The 21,468-nt window shown below is 42.5% G+C and overlaps 1 protein-coding gene across 1 annotated transcript in view; it reads left to right on the top strand.

The window, feature by feature from the left end:
* LEPR (leptin receptor) overlaps positions 1-21,468 on the top strand; it is a 589,765-nt gene that overhangs the window by 92,146 nt on the left and 476,151 nt on the right. Inside the window, exon 3 of the mRNA XM_078668979.1 lies at positions 7,064-7,266. Within this exon, the coding sequence (XP_078525105.1) occupies positions 7,064-7,266 (203 nt within the window). The remainder of the gene's footprint in view (positions 1-7,063; positions 7,267-21,468) is intronic.

The following is a 21,468-nucleotide window of genomic DNA, read 5'->3' as shown; positions in this document are numbered from 1 at the left end:
CCACAGTGTGTTTGATGGAAAAATAAAAATGCAAACATTTTTGATAACATTCTTACTTGGTTTCTAAGACACTTTGCCTACACCGTTCCCTGAAAAAAGATATATCAATGGTTTGTGATCCGTTTGCATCAAAAAGTTATGACCCCACAAATATTTTTTCAAATGTCCCACTGCCCATGCACAACCAAGACTTTTCTTTCTAAAGTAGAATACCTCTGTTCAGCAGAAGATAGGATTCTTAAGGTAAAGTCAACAGTATTGATTTTGTTATTGACTTTCTGAGTGTGTTCAGCACTAATGCCCACATTACTGTACTGGCATCAGCATTGACTGTACATTCAGCTTTTTCATTGAGGAGCATAATGCAGATGCATAAATAATCTTGGATTTCAACATTTCACAATCTTTTGACATATCCTTTATCCATACAAATTTAGTGTTCTTTTTAAGAACAGTTCTCGTGAAATCAGAATAAGACCAAGTATACTCCACAAACCTTGAATAGTACACACAAAGCTCCTGAAATAATCTCATTTGATCTATAGTATTAGGATTGGGATCCTCCCTAATAGCTTAAAATAAGGACTCCTTGGGTTTAATACCATCATTTGACATTTGGTGACCGAAATACTCAACTTCTGCATGTAGAAACTTACATTTGTCAATCTGCAAGGTCATGCAAACTTTCTGTTATTTATTTTAAACTTTGGATAGCCTATTATGCTCTTCTAGAATAACAGCACAAATGAGAATGTGTGGAATGCTGCTACCCCCTCCATGTTTCAAAATATGGCACCCATTAAACATTGAAACACAAAGGTAGCAGAAGCAAGACCAAAAGGCATATACAAATAACAAAATGAACCATCAAGTGTCAACAAAAAAGGTGGCGTTGTTGCGACAATCTGGTGATAATAGTATCTGATGTTATACCTCCCCAAATCTAAAGTGGAAAACAATGCTTAGCCCCTCCTAACATAGCAAAAATCTCCTGAAGTTTTGGCAAAGGGTGGCAGTCCACTAAAATTTGTTTATTCAGAGACCTAAGGTGAGCCACAATCTTAGCTTGCCTGATTTATTTTTACAAGAATAATTGGGGAAACCTGCTCGCAGATTCTACAGGCTGAATAATCTCTTCTATGCACATCCCAGCCAGCATATTTTTTCCTCACACTTAGTGGTACAGATCTAAGATTATGCGTGATGGGCATTGCATTATCTTTAAATTTGATTTGATGGTAAAACCTATGAACACATCCCAATTCTTTCTTTAACTTCCCTTAAATTCTTCTAAAATTTCTAGAACACTTGAACTAGAAGTTTGAATCTCTTCTGAAATGCATGAAATTGGACACTAGTTCCAAGTTTCAACGGTTAACCAAACTTACCTTGGTGGCGCCAACCCAAGAGATATTGGCCTTTTACTGACAGATACATTTTCCCCAAAATGTTCCTACCCTTGATACTGTTGCCTCTGTCGTGTAGTTCCTACTAATCCATAGGATCTGAGCATTGTTTTGTCAACATAAACTAGGGGCTTGTTGTCAGGACTGAATCCGGACACCCTCACAGGACATGTCGGCCTATATACCAGCTGGCTCACAGTGCCACCGTAAGCCCCCCTAACCTACCAGGGAGTGAATGGTTTCTGGCAACTACTGAACATGACAACCCTGACCCCGCAGAGATCATAGAAGCAGTACAGAACCTTTTGCTCAGTCAGTCATGCTCACTTATTCTCAGAGAAGTAGACAGATGATACACAGAGGGACGTTTTCAATATATTTATTGAACCAACGTTATTCTTGTATAGAATTCATGTACTGCAATGATTATTAGACAGAAGCGGATAAAAGTGATTACAACCACCAAAAGCGTGAATAGTAGATATAGTTCCACCAAGGTGCTAAATCTATATATACAGGCATATAAAACAGGGCAGTAATCAAGCATACTCCTACTATGCAAACCTTACTCTAAGTCTACCCAGAGTGTGTGTAGGTGTAGAGCCAAGAATCCCTCCAATGGATGATCCAACCCCATTACCCGCCGGGCGATCATGAAGGACCCCGTCTTAGTCACGAACTGGACACCCCTCACGAGATGTCAGACCGCTGCGTGGTGATTTCTCAGCATGCACAGACCTTCAGTGTCAGCGGAAGTGCCTCCTCTGCTAATCTATCGGGATGCTTATCTTTTATAATAGACAGCAGCCTTGTGTTGTGGGTATTGATTAGCAATGTTATAGATATGTAGATAGCCCTATCGCCCCTGGATGAAGATAGTGATGACATTTGTACATAGTGTGAAATGAGACCTTGCACTTGATGTTCAGGGCATTGTGATAATGTGGTGCAAAGCTAGATGTGAAAACAGGTTTCGTTTCAGAAAAATCAATCCAGCATTGTCATGCATGCAAATATGTGCAAAAGGTCACAGCTGAAAATGTTATTCTTGAGAACAATCTAAAAAATAATCTGCTTTGCTACATGGACCTAATTTAGGAATATAACATCTCCCTTTGCATTTGTTTTCACAGCTGGTTGTTCCAATTGCAAATTATTCCAATGACTAGAAAAATATGTGTCTGAAATAATTGTGAATGGTGAACCAGAATCAACAAGAACCTGTGTGGCAACCCATTAATTAGCATTTCACATTCTGGAGGAAACTATGGTCCTCGATCTATGTTATTTATAAAATTTCTTGTAATCATGTAATCAACACCCTGAAACTGTTCCCCTGTACTAAACATCATGTTACCCTTGCTGTGCTCATCTAATTTACACTCTTTAAGAACAGCATTTGTCTTTTTATTTTGAAAAGGACCAGAACTATTTTTTTTTACATTTGAAACAGTCTTTATTAAATGCAGAGCAATTTTTATAACTAGCATTATGAATTGTGACCCACAACGGTAACACCTTGATGTTTGATTAGGTCTTTATTGATTTGTATCCATAAACTTGTCTTAAGATAGGGCTTTACCATGAGTAGAACACACTTCTTCAAACATTTGTTTCGTATCTGAAATTTCTTTGGTGTAAATAATAGATACCTCTGCACTTTTCACAATATCAACAGTTTCTAGTAATGAAGGATTCCTGTGTCTGAGTAGTTGCTTCTGGATTTTCTTATTATAGCAATTTACTATGATTTGTTCCCTGATGCACAGATCAAGAATGTCATTAAACTCACATTGTGAAGCTTGGATTCTGAGTGCTCCCACAAATGATTCAATGGGTTCATTAGACAAGTGAAATCTAGTATAAAATTTGTAGTGCTGCATGACAAAATGGGGATCATCCTTGCACTTAGATGTTTTCCTGCCACATTGTAATCCAGATGGCGCAATTCTTGGTGGGACTTCCTCCGACAGCAACTTCTGCTTCTCACGTCATAGGAGATTCTGGCGGAGGTGGTGGGACTGCAGTGGTCTTTCCTCCAGTGACCAGCCAACATCTAAATCGAGCGGGTGGTAAGACTGCCAAAAAGAATACATCAAGACCAGTCCGACCAAGATCTATATCAGACCCATAGTGTGATTACCATTAAAAGGTAAGTACATATTTTTTTTTCATACTAACCTAGTCAAGAAAGGCACTGAAATGCTATGCTGGGTCAAAGGCACGCATACAGGCAATGAGTGAAAGGAGAAGTATCTGGTTATTGGATTCTTACTGCATTTAGTATTATTTAAAGAGGTGCATATTCAGCACTTTCCTATATTGGAGCATTGGGGCTATAGTTATGGAAGCAGGGATGTTGTTCTAGATATGGGGTTCGCTGTTGGAAAGAGCTGCTGCCTTTTTTTTTTTTCCCTTTTTTATCCTTCTTAGTTTGCAATATAATTGCGTCCTCGCTGGGGGTGTGCAGAGAGCCACCAGAGATGGTGAACTTGCCATAAGTGGGGTGATAGTCATGATGCCATCATAAATGATTCAGCGGGTTTTGAAGATGACGCTGGTCTGCAAGGGGAGCCAATAGATTCCATCAAGATGATTGTGATGTGCCATTGGCTAACAACACTTTGTCATACATGTGAGGTGATTAGCAGTGCTTGTGAAACCCCTCTTTCAACCCACTTAAAACTCTTTTTGACATAGCCTTTTCATCTAAAGGAACCCATAATTCATGGTAGTAGCTAACCATGATCAATCCAGCTATCAAACATAGCTGCATTTCTGGGGAAACAAGTTTTGAAGTGTGTTCTGTCCATGTGCTAGCCTACACAGGGTATAGGAAAAAGCAACTCCTATAGTTGCTAATTTTATACACATGAATGGCATTTGGTTTGTCCGAATCCGTGTCGGAACCCATGTTTCCGACCAACTCGGAAACATTTCCGACCGACCGATTATGATGAAAGGTAACCTCTCGGTCTTTCCAACTCGATTCCGAGTGGCATTCGGAGAAATTGTGTTGGTCGGAGCAGACTCATACAGCTTTATGGACCGCGTTTTCAACTGAGCAATTATGATGTTGCATTCGGAAACCCTTTCTGACTCGGTTCATCCAACACAGGAACAGTTGTCAGAAGCTGAATTTGGGGCAGTAGCAGACCCCCCTTCATTGTGAAAGCCTCCAGTTGTGGCTTATGGGCTTGCCCATGGACCTCCTCTTTACGAACATGTGCGGTGTGGCAGGCACCATGGGGTGCCTGTCACAGGGTGCAAGGTTTTTCAAAACCAACCCTTTTCAATGGGAGCCTGTGTTGTCGGTTGGAACAGCCCTTCCAACTCGGTCTGTCCGATACAAGTTGAGTTTTAAATGTCTTGGTAGTGAAAAACTTCTACATTTATTTTTTTAATATTACAAGACCTACTTCTCTCATATTATAACATTGTAGTTATCGTATTACATTTAATACGCTGTAACTTCCAAATGGGAACAGGTAAACAGTTAATGATTGGTGTCTTTGGACTTGCAATGAAAACCCCATCCTCTTTTATGGTGAAGTCAGATTTTTAATTGCAATGTTGAAAATTTCACTTTTAGGTAGTTGGAAATTTTGGGTCCGAAGACTGGGTGTAGGTTACACATGGGCTTTGTGTATTCCTCCTAGACAGCCACACACAATAGAGAGCTTAGGTGTGCCTGGATAGGCCCTCACCAGCAGGATGGGAAGGTGGAGCTGGGCACAGCCCTACTTTCACTTGAATAGGCTGTGTCCTGCCTCCACAACCCCCTGTAGTTAGTCAGGAGCCAGGGAGGGAATGCAGGAATATTGTGGACTTCAAAGTGAATTCTCTAGAAGCTTCACCCACTTCAAAGGTAGGTTAATTATTTGACTTCAGACACCAACTCTTCAGTACACTGAAACTATGGATACTCTGCCAGGAAAAAAGCACTGCTGTGCTGCTCAAAGGACTGCCATTCTGCTGAACAGCTGCTTTGAAGGATTGCTGTCCTGTTGTGCTGGCCTGCTGCCTGCTACTCTCTTGCCTGGGTGAGAAGGACTGGGGTGGTACCAGTAGGCAGGGTAGGACTCACATTTGGCAAAGTCCAGGTGCTTCTCAGGAATCCAGGACCCCAGTGTGACTCCAAGAGCTGGTTGGCTGGCCTCCTGACTACAGCCTCAGGGATAGAAGGCTCCATTAATCTTGAAACCAGCACCTGGACTTTGCCATATGTGATTCCTACCCTGCCAAGTGGTACCACCCCTGTCCTGGACCCTTGGAAGTGAGCCTAAAGGTGTTCTGTTAGTCCACCTGTGGGTCCTGCAGAATCAATGAATCTCCTCTGTTGTGTGGTGCAATTCCGAGAAGAACTGAAGCATTGTCTTTGCTTCAAGGATTCACCCTGCGCAAGGACTCCATATCAACCCCGCAGTCCACATTGGATCCGCCACTGTAAGACGCCTCGCTGACACAGGTTCTCACATCGCAATTCCCTCAACAACAGTCTAAAAAACGACAGTTTCTCACGTCAGAGTCTCATATCTCCTCGGAAACAACACATCTCCTCAACTGTGGAAACCATCCTCGTATTTGGACTTTGCATCGCAAGCCCTCATGAATGGGAACCTGGACGATGATGCAGGAACTTTCATCGCAGCTCCTCAAAACCGATGCATCGCTGAGGCTGTTAAATGCATCCCTGATGTCAGACCTCACAACGGTCCGGTACCAGGATTTAAGTTACTTTTATTCCTAACTGGGTCCCTGAATCTTTTGGCTTTGTCCCAGTGCAGATCAACCAGATATCCACAGTTGGTGCTCTGTGCTTTTTGTTGCTATTTTGACTTAACATTTAAAATTGCACATTTCTGGTTCTGCTGGTTGAATTTGTGCCGTTTTGGCCTTGTTTTTTTATTAAAAAATAATATATTTTTCTAATCTGGTGTGAGATCCTTTTGTGGCGTGTTTCATGTGTGTTACTCTTTGAAGTGGTGCACAAATACTTTACACATTGCCTCTAAGTTAAGCCTAACTGCCCTGTGTCAAGCTACCAGGGAGGGCAGAGCAGAGGGGTTAGCACAGGTTAATTTAAGGGTTTGCTCATGGCTTCACCCTGACCTGGATTGTGGTTTCTGATTGAGTAGGGGGTCTACCCCCTCAACCAGTAACCCAATTTCCTTCAAGAGGGATCACAGGTTCAAATTTATGACATTGCATAGAAGCTTTGTATTCATGTTTGTGTCAAACAACTAATGAATACTGAACTCAAAGCAAGTACAAAGTACAGATGTAGAGATATGTATGTTTAACAAATATCTCTGTTTATGTCCAAAGCATTTGGAATTATTCTTTGATTTATTTTTTATCATCTGACACAATTATGAAATACTTTAGTGGCCTATACAAATTGTTCCTGCTTCTCTGGTCATGGTGAAGTACTAATCAAGCTTGTCTTAAGGCTAAATTATTAATGTTAAAGTCCAGAAAATTTACTTGCACACAGTTTTTGCAGACACGAGGTTAAACACTTGTACAAAGAGCAGTATTGTACATGGTTTATTTTTATTACTTTCATAGAAAGAGATTGGTGGTGGCACTGCTGCAGATTTACAATCTGAATAATTTTCAATGGTAAAATCTAAGACATGTATTTTTTAATGCAGCTCCAATCTATCAATTGAAGAGTCTTCGGGAGCACAGGAAGGCAGTTTTAAGAGTGACTTGTGTCAATGCAGCGGGTATACGTCGTGTGAATGCTCTATACCTATTGTGAACATAAATTCCCTTTACATTATGTGGCTGGACTTCACAACTGATATGTCACATGTCCAATCTTCTTTATTGTACGTCAATCCTCTCAATATAGGTAAGTGAAACTTTTCAATTTATACCACCTTGTTTATACCACAATTGCTGAGTACAAAAGTGACAAGTTGAAATATCATTATGTTGAGTGCTATGAAATACTGACTGGTGTCTGCTATTGACCTCCCAACTACACTGGGCACAGGAAAAGTAGCATCTAAATCACTAGAAAATCTTACATTGGTCACTAGCACAAGCATGGCTCCATTATGGTCCCAAATGCAAAAATAATCATAAAGTGAAAATACCATTAAATGCCAAAGTGAACACTATGTTATTTATAAAATAGAAATGCAGAACCAGATAGAGGTTATTGGGAAAAGGTATGTGCATGCAATATGCCATTGTAATGTTAATTGATCTGCATTCTACTATATAGTAATGCTGCATTTCTAAAACACTTTCCACTGTTTTTTGGGTCGCAAAGAGATTTATAGAAATTATCACAGGAGTATTATATTAGATGACTCGTGAAGTAGATGGATAAAAGAGAGGCTTTAAATGTGTTGTGATGTGTTATTTTGGAGTATTGGTATTGTGATTGATGCCCAGATAGTGTGCTCTAAACAGTGCACGCGGTATACACAAACCAGTCAGGGTAGTGGTCTGTTGGTCACTGCAATCATGGCTTTGCGAAAAGTAATTTTTGATTGTCTGATTTATTCATGGTTGTTGATGATCAATATTTTGTTTTGGAGTATAGTCTACGTCTTGCATATCTGTTATGTTTTTAAACGAGTAACTATCAGGAATGGGGTCATTCCTGGCCTTAGATTTTGTCTTTGGGTGTAAAATATGAGTTTGGATTGAAGGAAAATTGGTCCTTGTCCATTCATACCATAGTGTGCAGTGCAGGTGTGCAGTGCAGAGGGATTGGTAGGAAATTCTTCTTGCCACTGACAGCCTAAGTAGTCCCCTGAGAGCAAAAGGGATGTAGTCCAGTCTGCCAGAAGCATTCTGGGGCCGTATTACAGATGACTGCGCCAGCAATAATTTTCGCTGTGCGCCCGAGTATGCATTACAGAGGATTGTCTGTAAAGTGCCATGATGTTGGCGCAGACTTTGAACTCTGCTTTTAAGTGCATTTGCATCTGTGCGCATATTGTATTAGTGCACAGACGCAAACGCACATAAACACAGACAGTCGGGCACATAGCGGCAATTAAAGCTGGCGCATACATTTGTAATACAGCCCCAGAATTCTTTGTAACTTTGCAAATATTCTTCGTAGTAGGTCCAATCTAATGGCCATTTGCATAATCCAGTTGTGATATCTGATGAGAGAACTTGGGAAGGGGATGCTGTAGAATTCCCCTTTTATAGAATGAGTTTGTTGTCACTTTGTTGACTTGCAATCAAAGAGCAAGTCCATGATTACACTGGGCTTTTCAGTCGAATTGATATAGTTGATGGCTGCCCCAACTCATGTGGTAACAGTGTGTAGTTGTATTTTCTCTGGGTTCCACAAGTCATTGTTTTAGTTTTAGATGAGTAAAGTTTTAGGTTAATCTGCATCATATATTGTTCCAAATAGGTATTCTCAAAGTCTAGAATTCATGACTTCTGAAGGTTGCTCCAATTGCAGGACTATTTGGGTGTCGTCAGGGTCATGACAAGGGAGTTTGAATGAATTCACAAGATTGGAAAGAGAGGTTAAATAAATGTTAAACTGTAGGGATGCAGACCATGTGTAGGATGAAAAGTTATAAGGAGGTAGTGTGTCTAACACAAATTCAATTAACATTAAGGACCCCCTTCATTGCGGTTTCAGTTTCAACCGCCACATTACAATGCAGGTGGTCGAAACTGAAACCAGCTGGTCATTCCGACTGGACTCTGACGAGTCAGACAGTCGGAGACCAGCACATAATACCAATGGACGGCGTTTCTGCCATTGGGATAATGATGTCGTTTCCGACAGGCTTCCCATGTTGGACTTTCTAATATGGAAAGCCTGTTGGAGAGTGACATTGGGGGCCCCTAGAATGGCCTCTGGTTGGGGGCTGAGGGGGCGCCTATGGTGCTCACCTGTGAATACCTGCTCTGTGTGGCAGACACCATGAGGTGCCTGCCACACGGTGCAAGGTTTCACACAAACTCCCATTTTTCTATGGGAACTTGTGCTACTGCTGGTTTACAGCTACAGCACAAGCTCACATAGGGAAATGGGAGTTTGCAACTAAACCATGTGCAGTCACATTGTAATTAGGTATGTGGAACCGCCGACCGAAGTCCGCCCGATATCATAATAAGGCCCTTAGTGGCAGATCCTTCAAAGAAATATACTGTAAACAACTCTTTTGCACTGGTAGTTTAGACCTCATTTAAAAAGTACAGTGGGAATGAACAAATATTATTTCATTATCACTTTTAAGCACAGACCTATGTCTATTGCATTAGGCCTCATACCAATATGTATTACATTCATAGGATTATATGGCAGAACCTCTAGCAGGGCTTTTATTGAAACAGTGAGTTTTCAGTCAAACTTTTTTTCTGTTTACCAATGTATATTACATTTTTCTCTGTCAAAAATGAACTACATCTACAAATGAGTATCCCCCCAAAATGAGAAACCCACTGACAAAGACGGTCACTGGTGAGGTTAGTGTTAGGGGGACTGGAGCTGATTGTGGATCTCTTGTTTCTTAAACAAAGATCTAGTGTCTAGAGATGCTGAATGTGACACTCAGTACAAATTAAGCATGGGATGGCGCCCTCTTTTATTCTCAGTGTGGGTTTTATAGTGCTCCTGCATTTTCTCTTAGCTTTAATTCTTTTGCCAGTAGCTCGATGATTTATTGATGCATAACTCTCTGTGGCTTCACTTTCAGTCCCATATTGTCTGTGTGCCAACATCTAATCTTGTATCCAACTAAAAATTGTGGTTCAGCTTTACACCATGCCACCAGTGCTTTGATGGGCAACATTTTTCTATCTCTCACTTTTAGGTTATTCCTATGTCTAGAATTACAATTAAAGCAGTTTTGTGAATCCATGCAAATCCTAATTGACCGTTGTCCAAAGAGAGCTTTTCTGACAAGGAAAGAGTAGGTATGTGTTGACCTCTTCAATATAGGATAGGATAGGATATGATAGGATGTGAATTTATAGAGCGCGAATTGCTGCCCGGAGGCGTCCAAGCGCTAAGAGTACCATGAACCCTCAAGAAAACCCAGTGGGAGACTAAGTAAGGGGTAGTTAGGCCGGATGAAATAACCAAGTTTTCAGCTGTTTGCGAAACGCAGAGAGATTGGGGTTGGCTCTGAGATGCATGGGAAGGGAGTTCCAGGCCGTGGCAGCATTATGGGAAAACGTCCTACCTCTGGCTCTGGATCTTTTTATTCTGGGGGCCATTGCACGGAAGGTCTGACTGGAGTGGAGTCTTCTGCTGGGGGTATAGTGGGTAATTAGGTCACGAGCAATCCTGGGGCCAGTGTTCCAAAAGGCCTGGTGTGCTATGCACATTGCCTTGAACATAACTCTCTGGCGAACCGGAAGCCAGTGAAGGCTTACTAGTCCGGCCCTCACTGATTGTCTGCGGGGGAGATCGAGCAAAATGCGTGCTGCGCAATTCTGCACTATCTGGAGCCTTCTCAGAGTGAATTCTGGGGCGCCAAGGTAGAGCACATTGTTGAAGTCAAGGCGTGACTGTATTAAGCCCTGTATGGCTACCTGTTTGGCTTCCATGGGGAGGAGAGGGAGAATTTTCTTTAACATCCTCATGATGCCAAAACAGGTGGCTGAGAGTTTTGTAGCTTGTACGTTAAAGGACAGAGATCTGTCCAACCAGACTCCAAGACTCCTAATATTGTTTTTTGGGGTTGGCGGGGGACCCAGACAAGGCGGCCACAGGGAGGAGGGAAGGCTGAGATTAGGGGGTCCTAGGAGCATTAGCTCAGTTTTGTCTCTCCATTCAGTTTTAGGGACGATAGGGACATCCAGGACTTCACCTCCTCTAGGCACTCTCTAAGCCCTCCTGGTGCAGGCAGGTTGGCTTCCTGCGTCAGTGAGACCACCAGCTGCGTGTCGTCCGCATAGGAGATGATCTTGAGCCCAAATGGGCGGACGACATCAGCCAGTGGCCTCATGTACAGGTTAAAAAGTGCAGGGCTTAGAGAGGAGCCCTGGGGGACTCCGCATGTCAGAGGTTTGCTTGTGAACACAGACTCGCCCTCAAACACTCGGAAGGATCTGTCCTCTAAGAAGGACTTAAACCATGACCAGGCGTTGTCCTTGATCCCGGCACGGGACATACGGTACAGCAGGGTGTCATGGCTGACCGTATCGAAGGCCGCGCTGAGATCAAGGAGGCTCACTGCCACTGATCCTCCTTGATCCAAGATTTTTCTGGCTTCCTCGGTAACCATGAGGAGGGCGGTCTCAGTCCTGTGTTTCGGTCTAAAGCCCGTCTGGGTGGGATCCAGTAAGTGGTGGTCTTCTAAGAAGTTTACCAGCTGTTGATTTATATATTTCTCCAGGATCTTGCTCGCCCATGGTAGCAGGGAGATGGGACGATAGTTACTCAGGTCAGTGGAGTCCAAATTAGGTTTTTTCAACAAAGATCTGACCATGGCCTGCTTCCATACGGTCGGCACAATGCCAGAGGAGATGGAAGCGTTTAGAACCTCCCTTATTATGGGCAGAGTGATCTGAGAGGCAGCCATTATTATATCTGGCGGGGCTGGGTCATCAGGGGATCCGGTTTTTACTTTCCGTGCTAAGGATTCAAGGGTAGCGAGATCCAAAGGAGGTAAGTGAGTCAGCGTGGGTAGGTGTTGGCTGGAGGAGGAAATTGAGGGATCCAAAGATGGGGTTAAGGGGGTGAGGTTTTTGGGGGGGAAAAGCTTTGTAGATAGTGCTTACTTTCTGATGAAAGAATTCGGCAACATTATTGCAGTGGATAGTGGACTTATCCGCCAGCAGGCTGGGGGAAGGTTTTGTTAGTTTTTTAATGATTTGAAAATTTTCCTTGGGTTTAGACTTTGCGAGCAAAATTCTCTCGGAAAAGTATGTGGCCTGGGCCGATTTTACTAGAGTTTTATATTGACTGATGGCTTCTCGGTAGCGGGTTTTATTGTCTGCAGAGTAATCAGAGCGCCATCGTCTTTCCGATTTCCTGCAAAGGCGTTTCTTGTCCCTAAGAGCCTCCGTGTAGCACGGGCAGTTTTGTGGGAGCGCTTGAGTGTAATTTTTTTGGGGGGAAGTATAACATCTAGAGATTGAGTAATCCAATTCGCATATGCCTGGTTGGCTAGGCCGGGGTCGTCGTTAGTGAGGGGTGGATTACTAGCAAGTTTACTACCCCAGTTGTCAACTGCTAGGCGGGACCAGGCTCGCATGAGTCTGGTGATGGGTGCGGGCGGAAAGGGTTTAGGCGCAGTCCAGCTGATGGGGACCAAAAAAAGGTCCGTCCATGGCAGGGGGATGGGTGAACTTGTTACAAGATCAGGGCAGTTGCTGAAAACAGGGTCCAGCAGATGGCCCTTCACATGGGTGGGAGTAGTGACACGTTGGGTAAGTTGCAGAGCTGCCAGATCATCTGCTAGGGTTGAGGCAGTGTGATCTAACGAAGAGTCAAAATGAAGATTAAAATCGCCCAGCAGGGTGAAGTTGGATGTAGTGCTGAGTCGTTCAGCCATGCTTGAGGGTAGACTGACGTGGAACTGCTTCGGGGGGCCGAGGGGGCGGTAGATAAGAGTGCCAGAGAAACATCTGTTAGGTGCGAGTTCAATGTTAAAGGCGAGGCTCTCACAGTCCGGGATGGTTTCAGGGACAACTCGGCAGTGAAGCTGTTCTTTATGAATGATCGCCAGGCCGTGGTTGACCCTCATCACAATATTTTATGCTATACCCCTTTTCACAAGATACTACCTGAGCATGGCGGAAGTCTGTGACCTTGCATAATAAAATTGATACTTGGGTTTTGTGTTCATTGCCATATTTAGTTTCTCAGACCCAGCACGTGGCTATTACTATCACACTCAATAAGTACATGAAATTGTCAGTTCTCACAGGGGAAATCCACTCACAGTGCCTCCTGCTGGTGAATGAACACAGCTAGCTTTATCAGTTCTAGTCATGTTTGCGTAAAGTAAGGGTGTTTGGGCAAAACATTGAAAAAATATATTGTGATACAAAAATATTGTGTCTAGAAAATCGGAATGTCAAAAATATCAACAGGAGTATCGAAGGTAAAAATATTGTTTTAAGTGTTATTTTTAATAGTGTAGGAAAATATATTGATTTAGAAAATATTGTGCTGTGTAATATCATTTGTAAGTGTTATTTTGTATGTAATTTATTGTAGTGTGTTTGATTCTAAGGGGCCTATTACGATCCCGGTTGGAAAGCCTCCGACCTCTGGTCGAGATTGTCGGTTTCAATTCCGACAACCTTATTACCAATATGAACTTTGTTATGGCAATCATGCCTTGAAAGTTTTCACATGTAAAAAATGTATAAAAACAAACACAAGGGGAAACCATCATAATGGGACGATTACCTGAGAGAATAGCAAAAAGTTTACATAGTTAACTTTACAATTATGTTAACACAAATAAAATGTATATAAAAAAATGAATAATAATTCTTAAAAAGTTAAAAGACATTGCAAGTTAAAAAGTTAAAAGAGAGCATGTGTACAAGGAAGTAAAAGCGACTGGGAATCGCACTGCTAAGTTATACACAGTAAAACCTCATACTTATTAACTATTTTAGCAAAGCCAGCTTTTCTACATTATAAAGAAAAGAGCTTGAATTTTGACTATGCAACACATTGCTCTAGAACTCGTTTTGTAGCTCAATTCCATAGCTTTTAAATTTGGAAGGAATTATAGCAGAGGCTCCCTGAGATACTGACCGCAGTGAAAGAAGTCAGCCCACTTCATAGATTATCTGCTTGAGCCTTTTTCTTTATGCTCCACATATGGCCAAGAAGCTTAGGGACTGCACAAGCTAGAGTGGTCTAGTGTCCGATTTGAGAATATGCAAGGCAACCCAGTAATTCTGTGTCCCCATTTTATGGCAAATTGGTTTAATCCATTTTAATCTAGGTCACACTTAAGTCAGACAGGCAAACATCATATATGCCACGTACTTCAAGCATGCCTTGCAGCTAGGGCTGTTGCTTGATTGCAGAATTTTGCTATGCCTCTTGGCCACAAGATCGTGCAAAGGAAAGTTACCAAACCTAAATAGAATGTATAGTTTCCAGTCAAGGGGTGTTTGGATTAAGTCAAGATAGGGTTCCAGGGAGCTGACCTGTTTGTGAATCATAAATTCGGGTGTAAGTTTGCCCCGGTCACTCCAACCCAGTTCCAATAATAACTCTTTACTGTGTCTTTTTGGAGTAGGGATGGATCAGAATTTTCCCAGGCTTCCAGAAACCCTATATCTGAGAGGAACCTCCTTATGTTGTTAATCCACCCAATTTTATTTGAAGGCATCAAAATGGGTTACCTACTCAAATGCTTTAGCATATGGCAGTAGTTCTGGGGTCCTCTGGGTTGTGGCACAAAATAATAGTGGCCGAAGCTTGGCTATGTCAGTGATGATGCGCCAACCCAGGCCTAGCATTAGAGGGTGGAGTGGAGTACTCTGGGGCAACATCACTAAATTTCTTAGGAATTTGTGTTCTGACCTGCTGAGCTCCTCTGTCTTGTCGAAGCCCCACAGCTCAGGCCAATACAGTGTAGAACTGACTGCTTTTAGGTCATAGACCTGCAGGACAGCTACAACTGGTCTACTAGCAGAGGAGCGATGTTCTTTTCCCAATGCCACAGATAGCTGCTTGTGTTCAAGTGCCATTTTTGATATGTGGGCTGCCTCCCAAAGTTGGCCTGCCTCTATAGGACTTATGGGGATTCAAGAATTTAGTTTTTGACATGTTTATTTCAAGGCCCGTAAATCACAGAAGAGTTTGAGTCTATTTAGAAATAGTTGTACCCCCCCCCCCCCCCGGGGTTTTAGATATCAACAAGGTGTCATTTGCGAACAATAAGGTATTTTCCCCGTCTAGAGATGGAGCATCGGTGGGCCCCTACCATAGAAAGCTTGCAACTTTGTTAATTTAAAGGGAGAAGAGTGTGGGTGCCAGAACGCATCCCTGGCGAAATCCCCTGCCAACGGGGATGCGCTCTGCAAGTTGCCCCTGTGACCCCCACCTCTCCTGGGCAAAGTTGTCTTCATGAAGTCAAACAACCATTTGTGTATTAGAGAGGAAATTCCCATATCTTTGAGGACTTTGTCACAGCTTCTGCCTAGGCACTAGATCAAAGGCAGACTGCAAATCAATAAAAGCTAAATATAGACTGCCCTGACCGATGACTATAACTTTCCAGTAGAGGATCATGAGGCGGAAGACCTGATCTATTGTCCCTGTCTTTTCTCTAAAGCCTGCTTGATATGGTGACAAGATAGCATTTTCATCAGCCCATGTCTGAATCTTTTGTTAAAGAGCGTGACTAAATACTTTTTGTACTGCATCTATCAGGATGATAGGTCTGTAATTGCAGGGTTGTCCTGTCTCCCATTATTTTAATGTTGGGACTACCTCAGCCCCAGCCTCGAAGCTGGGACCAAAGCACTGCTTGCTAGAGCATTTGAAAGTAATAGGATTTAATGAGCCCAGCTTGAACTGTCAAACAAAAATAGATCACCGGAATGCCATCTGGACCTGGGGCTTTTGCCTGTACTTTCTGCCTAATTGAACCCTCCACGTCGCTTAAAGAGAATAAATCATAATCCAAAATCTGAGGTGGACATTGGACAACCCCCCACAGGAGGCAAAATAACTGTTTCTGAATCAGTGGGGGCTCCTCCAGGGAGTGCTGCGGGGTGGAGCGGGAGATGGGTAGGGCGGGGGGGGGTAGTAAACTCCAGCATACAGCCGAATAGAGTTAGGTAAATAAATAAATAAATAAAATGAATTACATCGTGTGCTCTGCATCGCAAATGGCGAGCCCCCATGTTCTTCCCTGCACCGTGTGGCAGGCACCTCATAGTGCCTGCCACATGGTGCAGGGATGAACACATTCTCCCAGTACTCTGTGGGAGTGTGTGCTACGGCCGGTAATGGCCACAGCACAAGCTCCCATACGGAAATGGGAGTGTATTAGTACTTTTTATAGGTGAATATTTTAATATAAATTCAATGTTGATTATTTTCATAATAGACAAATTAATATTGAAGCATTTTAAAATGTATTTTGTCATATAATTAGTTTTTTATAAATCATAATGTGTTATGTATTAAAATATATTAATATATTAAATTGAAAGGAAATTATGTTATTGCAAATATAATTAAATAGAAATATTTAAATAGAAAATTAAAAAAGTATACACTTTTTATTTAATATAGTAAAATAAGTTCAACAATCTTTAATAAAAAAATAACTTTATATTTGTCCTGAATAATGCATCATAATTAAAATATTTGAAAACATATTTAAGTTGAACATTATAATGTCATTGTAAAATTCAAATAAAAAAAAAGTTTTTTCATTTTTAAAATGTTTTGGATTGTTAATTTTGGATTATAATTTTATTTTGCATTTTATGGTTTAAAGTTTAGGACTGGTAGTAAATATTTTAAAAATATATTAATTATTAATAGTGATAAAAATATTATTTTATATATTAATATTTAAATATTAATATATAGATTTGTATTTGGTTTGCATGTTTTTAGGTGCCTTTTTGTTTATTTTATACCTCAAAAATATATGTGAGTATGAAGTATTAATTGTTTATATAACATTTAAAATCTGTAGCACTTTGCACAAAATGTTTTAGGCCCTTATTATGAGTCTGGCAATCCATAGACCGCCAGACTCACTGTGGCAATCTCCCGACAGCCCTGTTATGACTAGGGTGGTCCGGCCACCCTGGGACCACTGCAACCACCACAACCGCCAGGGAACTGCCGTTTACTGGTGGTTGCATGGTGGTGCTGAGCCTGCAATATGCTTGACAGGACTGCGGCGGCCCCCCCCAAGCGTATTACGAGTTTCCTCTCTGCCACAGTTTTCTGGCTGGTGAACCTGCCATGAAAACCATGGCACAGAGGACACAAGTGGATGCATACAGGGGGGCACAACATGTGCCCCCTTTGTGTGCATGCACCCCAGTACCTGCACGGCATGGGCTGCAGCAGTCCATGCCTTTGCAGGTACACTATTGATGTTCCCATTGCGGTGCCTATTTTATAGGCACCAAATTGGGAACACCAAAGAACCACTCTCCTAACCACGAGCAAACTCCTGATCTGGCGTGCGGTTTCTACACGGGTTTGGTGGTGTGGGATTTGGGCGTCCCTCTGCCACATCACCAAACTCGTAATGAGGCCCTCAGATTGTAGTGAAAATAGTAAATTTCACCCCTTTGGTGTCCAACACCTTCCCCCCAATAGGGTTAGATTGATGTGGAAATATTAAATTACATCCCTTAAGTATCTGACACCTTCCCCAAATTTGTATAGATTGGAGTGGAAAGAGTAAATGTCACCCCTTTACTGACCAACATCTTCTACAAATTGGTTTAGATTGGAGTGGGAATAGTAAATGCCACCCTTATATTGTCTAACACCTTTCCTAAATTGGTTTATACTTGAGTAGGAATAGTAGATGTCACTCCTTAAGTGACCAACACCATCCCCAAATTGTGTTAAATTGGATTGGTAACAGTAAATATAATCTTCAACACTTTCTTAAAATTAGTTTATGTTGAAATGTGATTAACAGGACTTGACGGAGGAGGAGACAAGATGGCGGGTTGATGCTGTCTCTAGGATCGGGCCGCAGAGGTTCCCGAAGTCGGCTCCCCGTCACTCATGTGTGCTGCATAGAAAGAAAATATATTTAAAAAATGCTTACGAGATGATACTTGAAAGTGGGAATGTTTCTTGAGAGAAGAAGAGAAAAGAAATTACCTGTCTCGAAATCTACCGGAGTCCAATGCAGGCTCTGTCTCGGATTTGCTCCAGGTGTTCGTCATCGGAGTACATGGTGGTGGTGCTGCTGGCATGGCGTTCTTCCTTCCGCTGCCATATCAGTCCCATTTGTTTCTTCTGCTTAGCTCCACCTGTACTACCGGCTGACATGGCGCCATTGAAGACCACGGCTCGGGGGCTCGAGGAACAAGCCGGTAACCAGTGAGTCTAGCTGTGAGCACAGCCGCTAGAATGGGTGCGGAGGCATTGGCTGATGCAGCGGAAAACTGCCTTGAGGAGGGGGTGGCCGCCATAGTAGAGAAAGTGGTCGCCGTGGATGTTGCAGACCCTGTGGATACTGTCAAACCAGATACAAAACTTGGGAAATCAGTCGTTCAGTTTCTGCAGGCAAGGGTGTCAGCTGTGCTCTTGGAGCTCACTACAGAGTCTCCTAGTGGCTGCCAGCTGGTGCAAACCATCATAAATGCAATCTCTAACAAGCAACAAAGTAGCATATCGCTCGCTCTACAGAATCCAATGATTTCAAAGCAGCCACAGCAGTCTCTACGCACAGGCTGTAGAGAATACAGTCATGGTAATGACGAAGATGGAGGTGCCGGAAGCTTCTGGGACAGGGTCTGGGTCTGACCTAGACATGTCTGAAAATTACGTAAATATAATAAATGGTGAAAAAGGCATGAATATCTGTAATATCGATCTTGATAAGGATTCAGAAGCACAGTGTGCCAACACCTCTACAGAAGATCTTGAAGTCTGTGCTCATTCTGGCAAGGACACTAGTGGGGTAAATACTTCTGAGGGGGGCCAGGACGAAGAGCATTATTCAAGGGGATTGCCAAAGGAACAACGACCCCATAGAGATGTGAAAAAGAAAACGGCTGCGCCATGGACTCCTTTAAAAAAGAATCTCAAGGCCAAAACAACAAGAGACCTGAAGAAGACATTAATTACCACTAATCTAGGCTCGGGTAAAAAGAAAGCAACACAGGCCAAGGAGCTACCGGACAATAGTACAATGAGGAAATGGGTTCAGGCTAAAGGCGGAATAAAAACTGTGATCGCTAAATTGTCAGACGTTAGATTAACCGATGGAGGGACTGGAGGGGGGTCTAATGCAATAAAGGCTGCTAAAGGTGCAGTTTGCTTGACTTCGGAATCAGACCTAGAGGCAGCAAGGTTTCCTGGCGGATCTCTCGAAGCAAGTCAGGGTCTGACATCTTCAATGCCGGGTCGTAGCCCTCCTCCGCCCCATTATCCTCTACATTTTCAACCTCTGATATGTCCCACACGCTCTCCTTCAGCAGAGCACTCGCAGAATAATGGCGGACAGTGTAATGAAGCTACAACACTCTCTGTGATCTTACAAGCTTTGAAGGATCAGAGGGATGAAACAAGTGGTCTCTTTGCTCAAGTCAGGGTAGATAATCACAATATCCAACAAGCTCTGAAGGATGCAACGGAGAAAGTTGGGTTCATGACGGAAGAGCCGACGAAGCTTTAGCAGAAGATCAACTTAGGAGTATGCAACCTCAATTGGAGGATCTAGAAAATAGACAGAGGAGACAGAATCTCAAAATTTTTGGCATACCTGAAGGTCAAGAGGGAGACGATCCAAGAGCCTATATAGTTCAAATCTTGCAAAAAGCTTTCCCTGACCTTGGAGATTGGAACTGGGACTTCCAGATCCAAAGGGCCCACAGACTTCCAATCGTCCAACGCCAACAGGATTCTCGCTACCCAAGGCCTTTTGCTTTACATTGGAAATTGGTGGCTGCGATAAGCAGTCTCTCTAAAAGCTGGCCCTAGATCCTCGATAGCTGTTGATTCTCTATCTATATTCTTCCGCTCAGACTTTTGTAAAGCTACTATGGATAGAAGATGGCAATTGAGACAGCTAATCGATCCATTGAAGGACATGGGGGGTCAAGTTTTCTTGCAGGAACCTGCTTGTTTGAAAATTACGAGAGGGAGTCAAACTAATTTTCTTTTTTCTAAATCTGAGGTCAATGAAATCTTGCATACATGGCAAAAGGAGGGGGCAACCTAGATCTGACTATTCAGATATAGTCTTTGCTTTTCTCTTGCGTTTACATATATATTCAGCTTTTTTCTCAATTATTTTGGGCGTTATAAAAAAGGGTGGTGCTATTTCGGGAAGCTAATGTGGGGACCGGGTTCTAGTTGGCTGCCTTTCCAACAGCAGCTGAAAGAAGAGTATGATTTTTCTTTCTAGAAGCAGTTTGGGGTTGGGGGGTCATGGGTGGGGTCGAAAAAAACAAAAAAAATTAACATGAGGCTACTACGAAATAAGGGGACAAAGAGTAGGATGGCTATAGATTTCATTAACAGGGGGAAAAGCAGAGTACTATCAGTGAGATGGAATGGGTGAAATGTATAGCCTGGAATGTTGCAGGTTTGAATAACAGGAATAAGAGGCGGGTAGTCTCAGAAGAACTCAAGATGTACAACCCACAGATAGTTTTACTTTCAGAAACACATATCTCCTACAAGGACCGTGCATTATTAAAGCAACTGGGCTATGATGTGGTTATCTGCTCTCACCAGAATGCCTCAATATGAGGTGTTGCTATTTTAAAACATAAAATGCTCAGAGCCCATGTCAGTAAAACAATTTCAGATAAGGGAAGCAGATGGGATATTGCACAGGAATAGAAGGAATAGAAGGGTGCAAGTATGTTTTTTATGTATGATACAGCCCAAATATAGATGATCCTTCAACTATTGACAGGGTTGACATAGAGTTTCTGAACTGGGAAGGGGAGCGGGTGGTTATGGGTGATTTTAATTGTATTATGAACTATGATATCGACACTACTAGACGGTGGGCTTTTCAGAGGATGAGGGAGACCTGCGCTGCAATTAAGGAATTGGGCCTACTACATGCCATAAGGGATGCCTGGTGGCTACACTTACTACTCGGCAGCACATACGATGTTCTCGAATTGACATGGCCTGGATGTCAGACAAGATCTTGGAATCTAGCAACATGGAGATTTGCCCAAGGCTTACATCTGACCACAATCCTATCCTCCTTTCATTTAAAATGCCAGGGTAGAGAAAGAGACCTAAGCCTTTCTCGTTCCCCAGATACCTAATGGCGGATGAGATTATGTAGCTCAGATAAGGAGTCATCTGAAGGAATTTCTTGAAATAAACACTGACTCAGCCCCGCCTACCGTAGTATGGGATACCTGTAAGACCAGCATTAGGGGATTCTCTCAGCAATTT

This window comes from Lissotriton helveticus, chromosome 1_2, assembly GCF_964261635.1.
Source record: "Lissotriton helveticus chromosome 1_2, aLisHel1.1, whole genome shotgun sequence".
Taxonomy (NCBI): domain Eukaryota; kingdom Metazoa; phylum Chordata; class Amphibia; order Caudata; family Salamandridae; genus Lissotriton; species Lissotriton helveticus.
The sequence above is the reverse complement of the archived record's forward strand: the minus strand, read 5'-3'. Positions and strand labels throughout refer to the sequence as shown.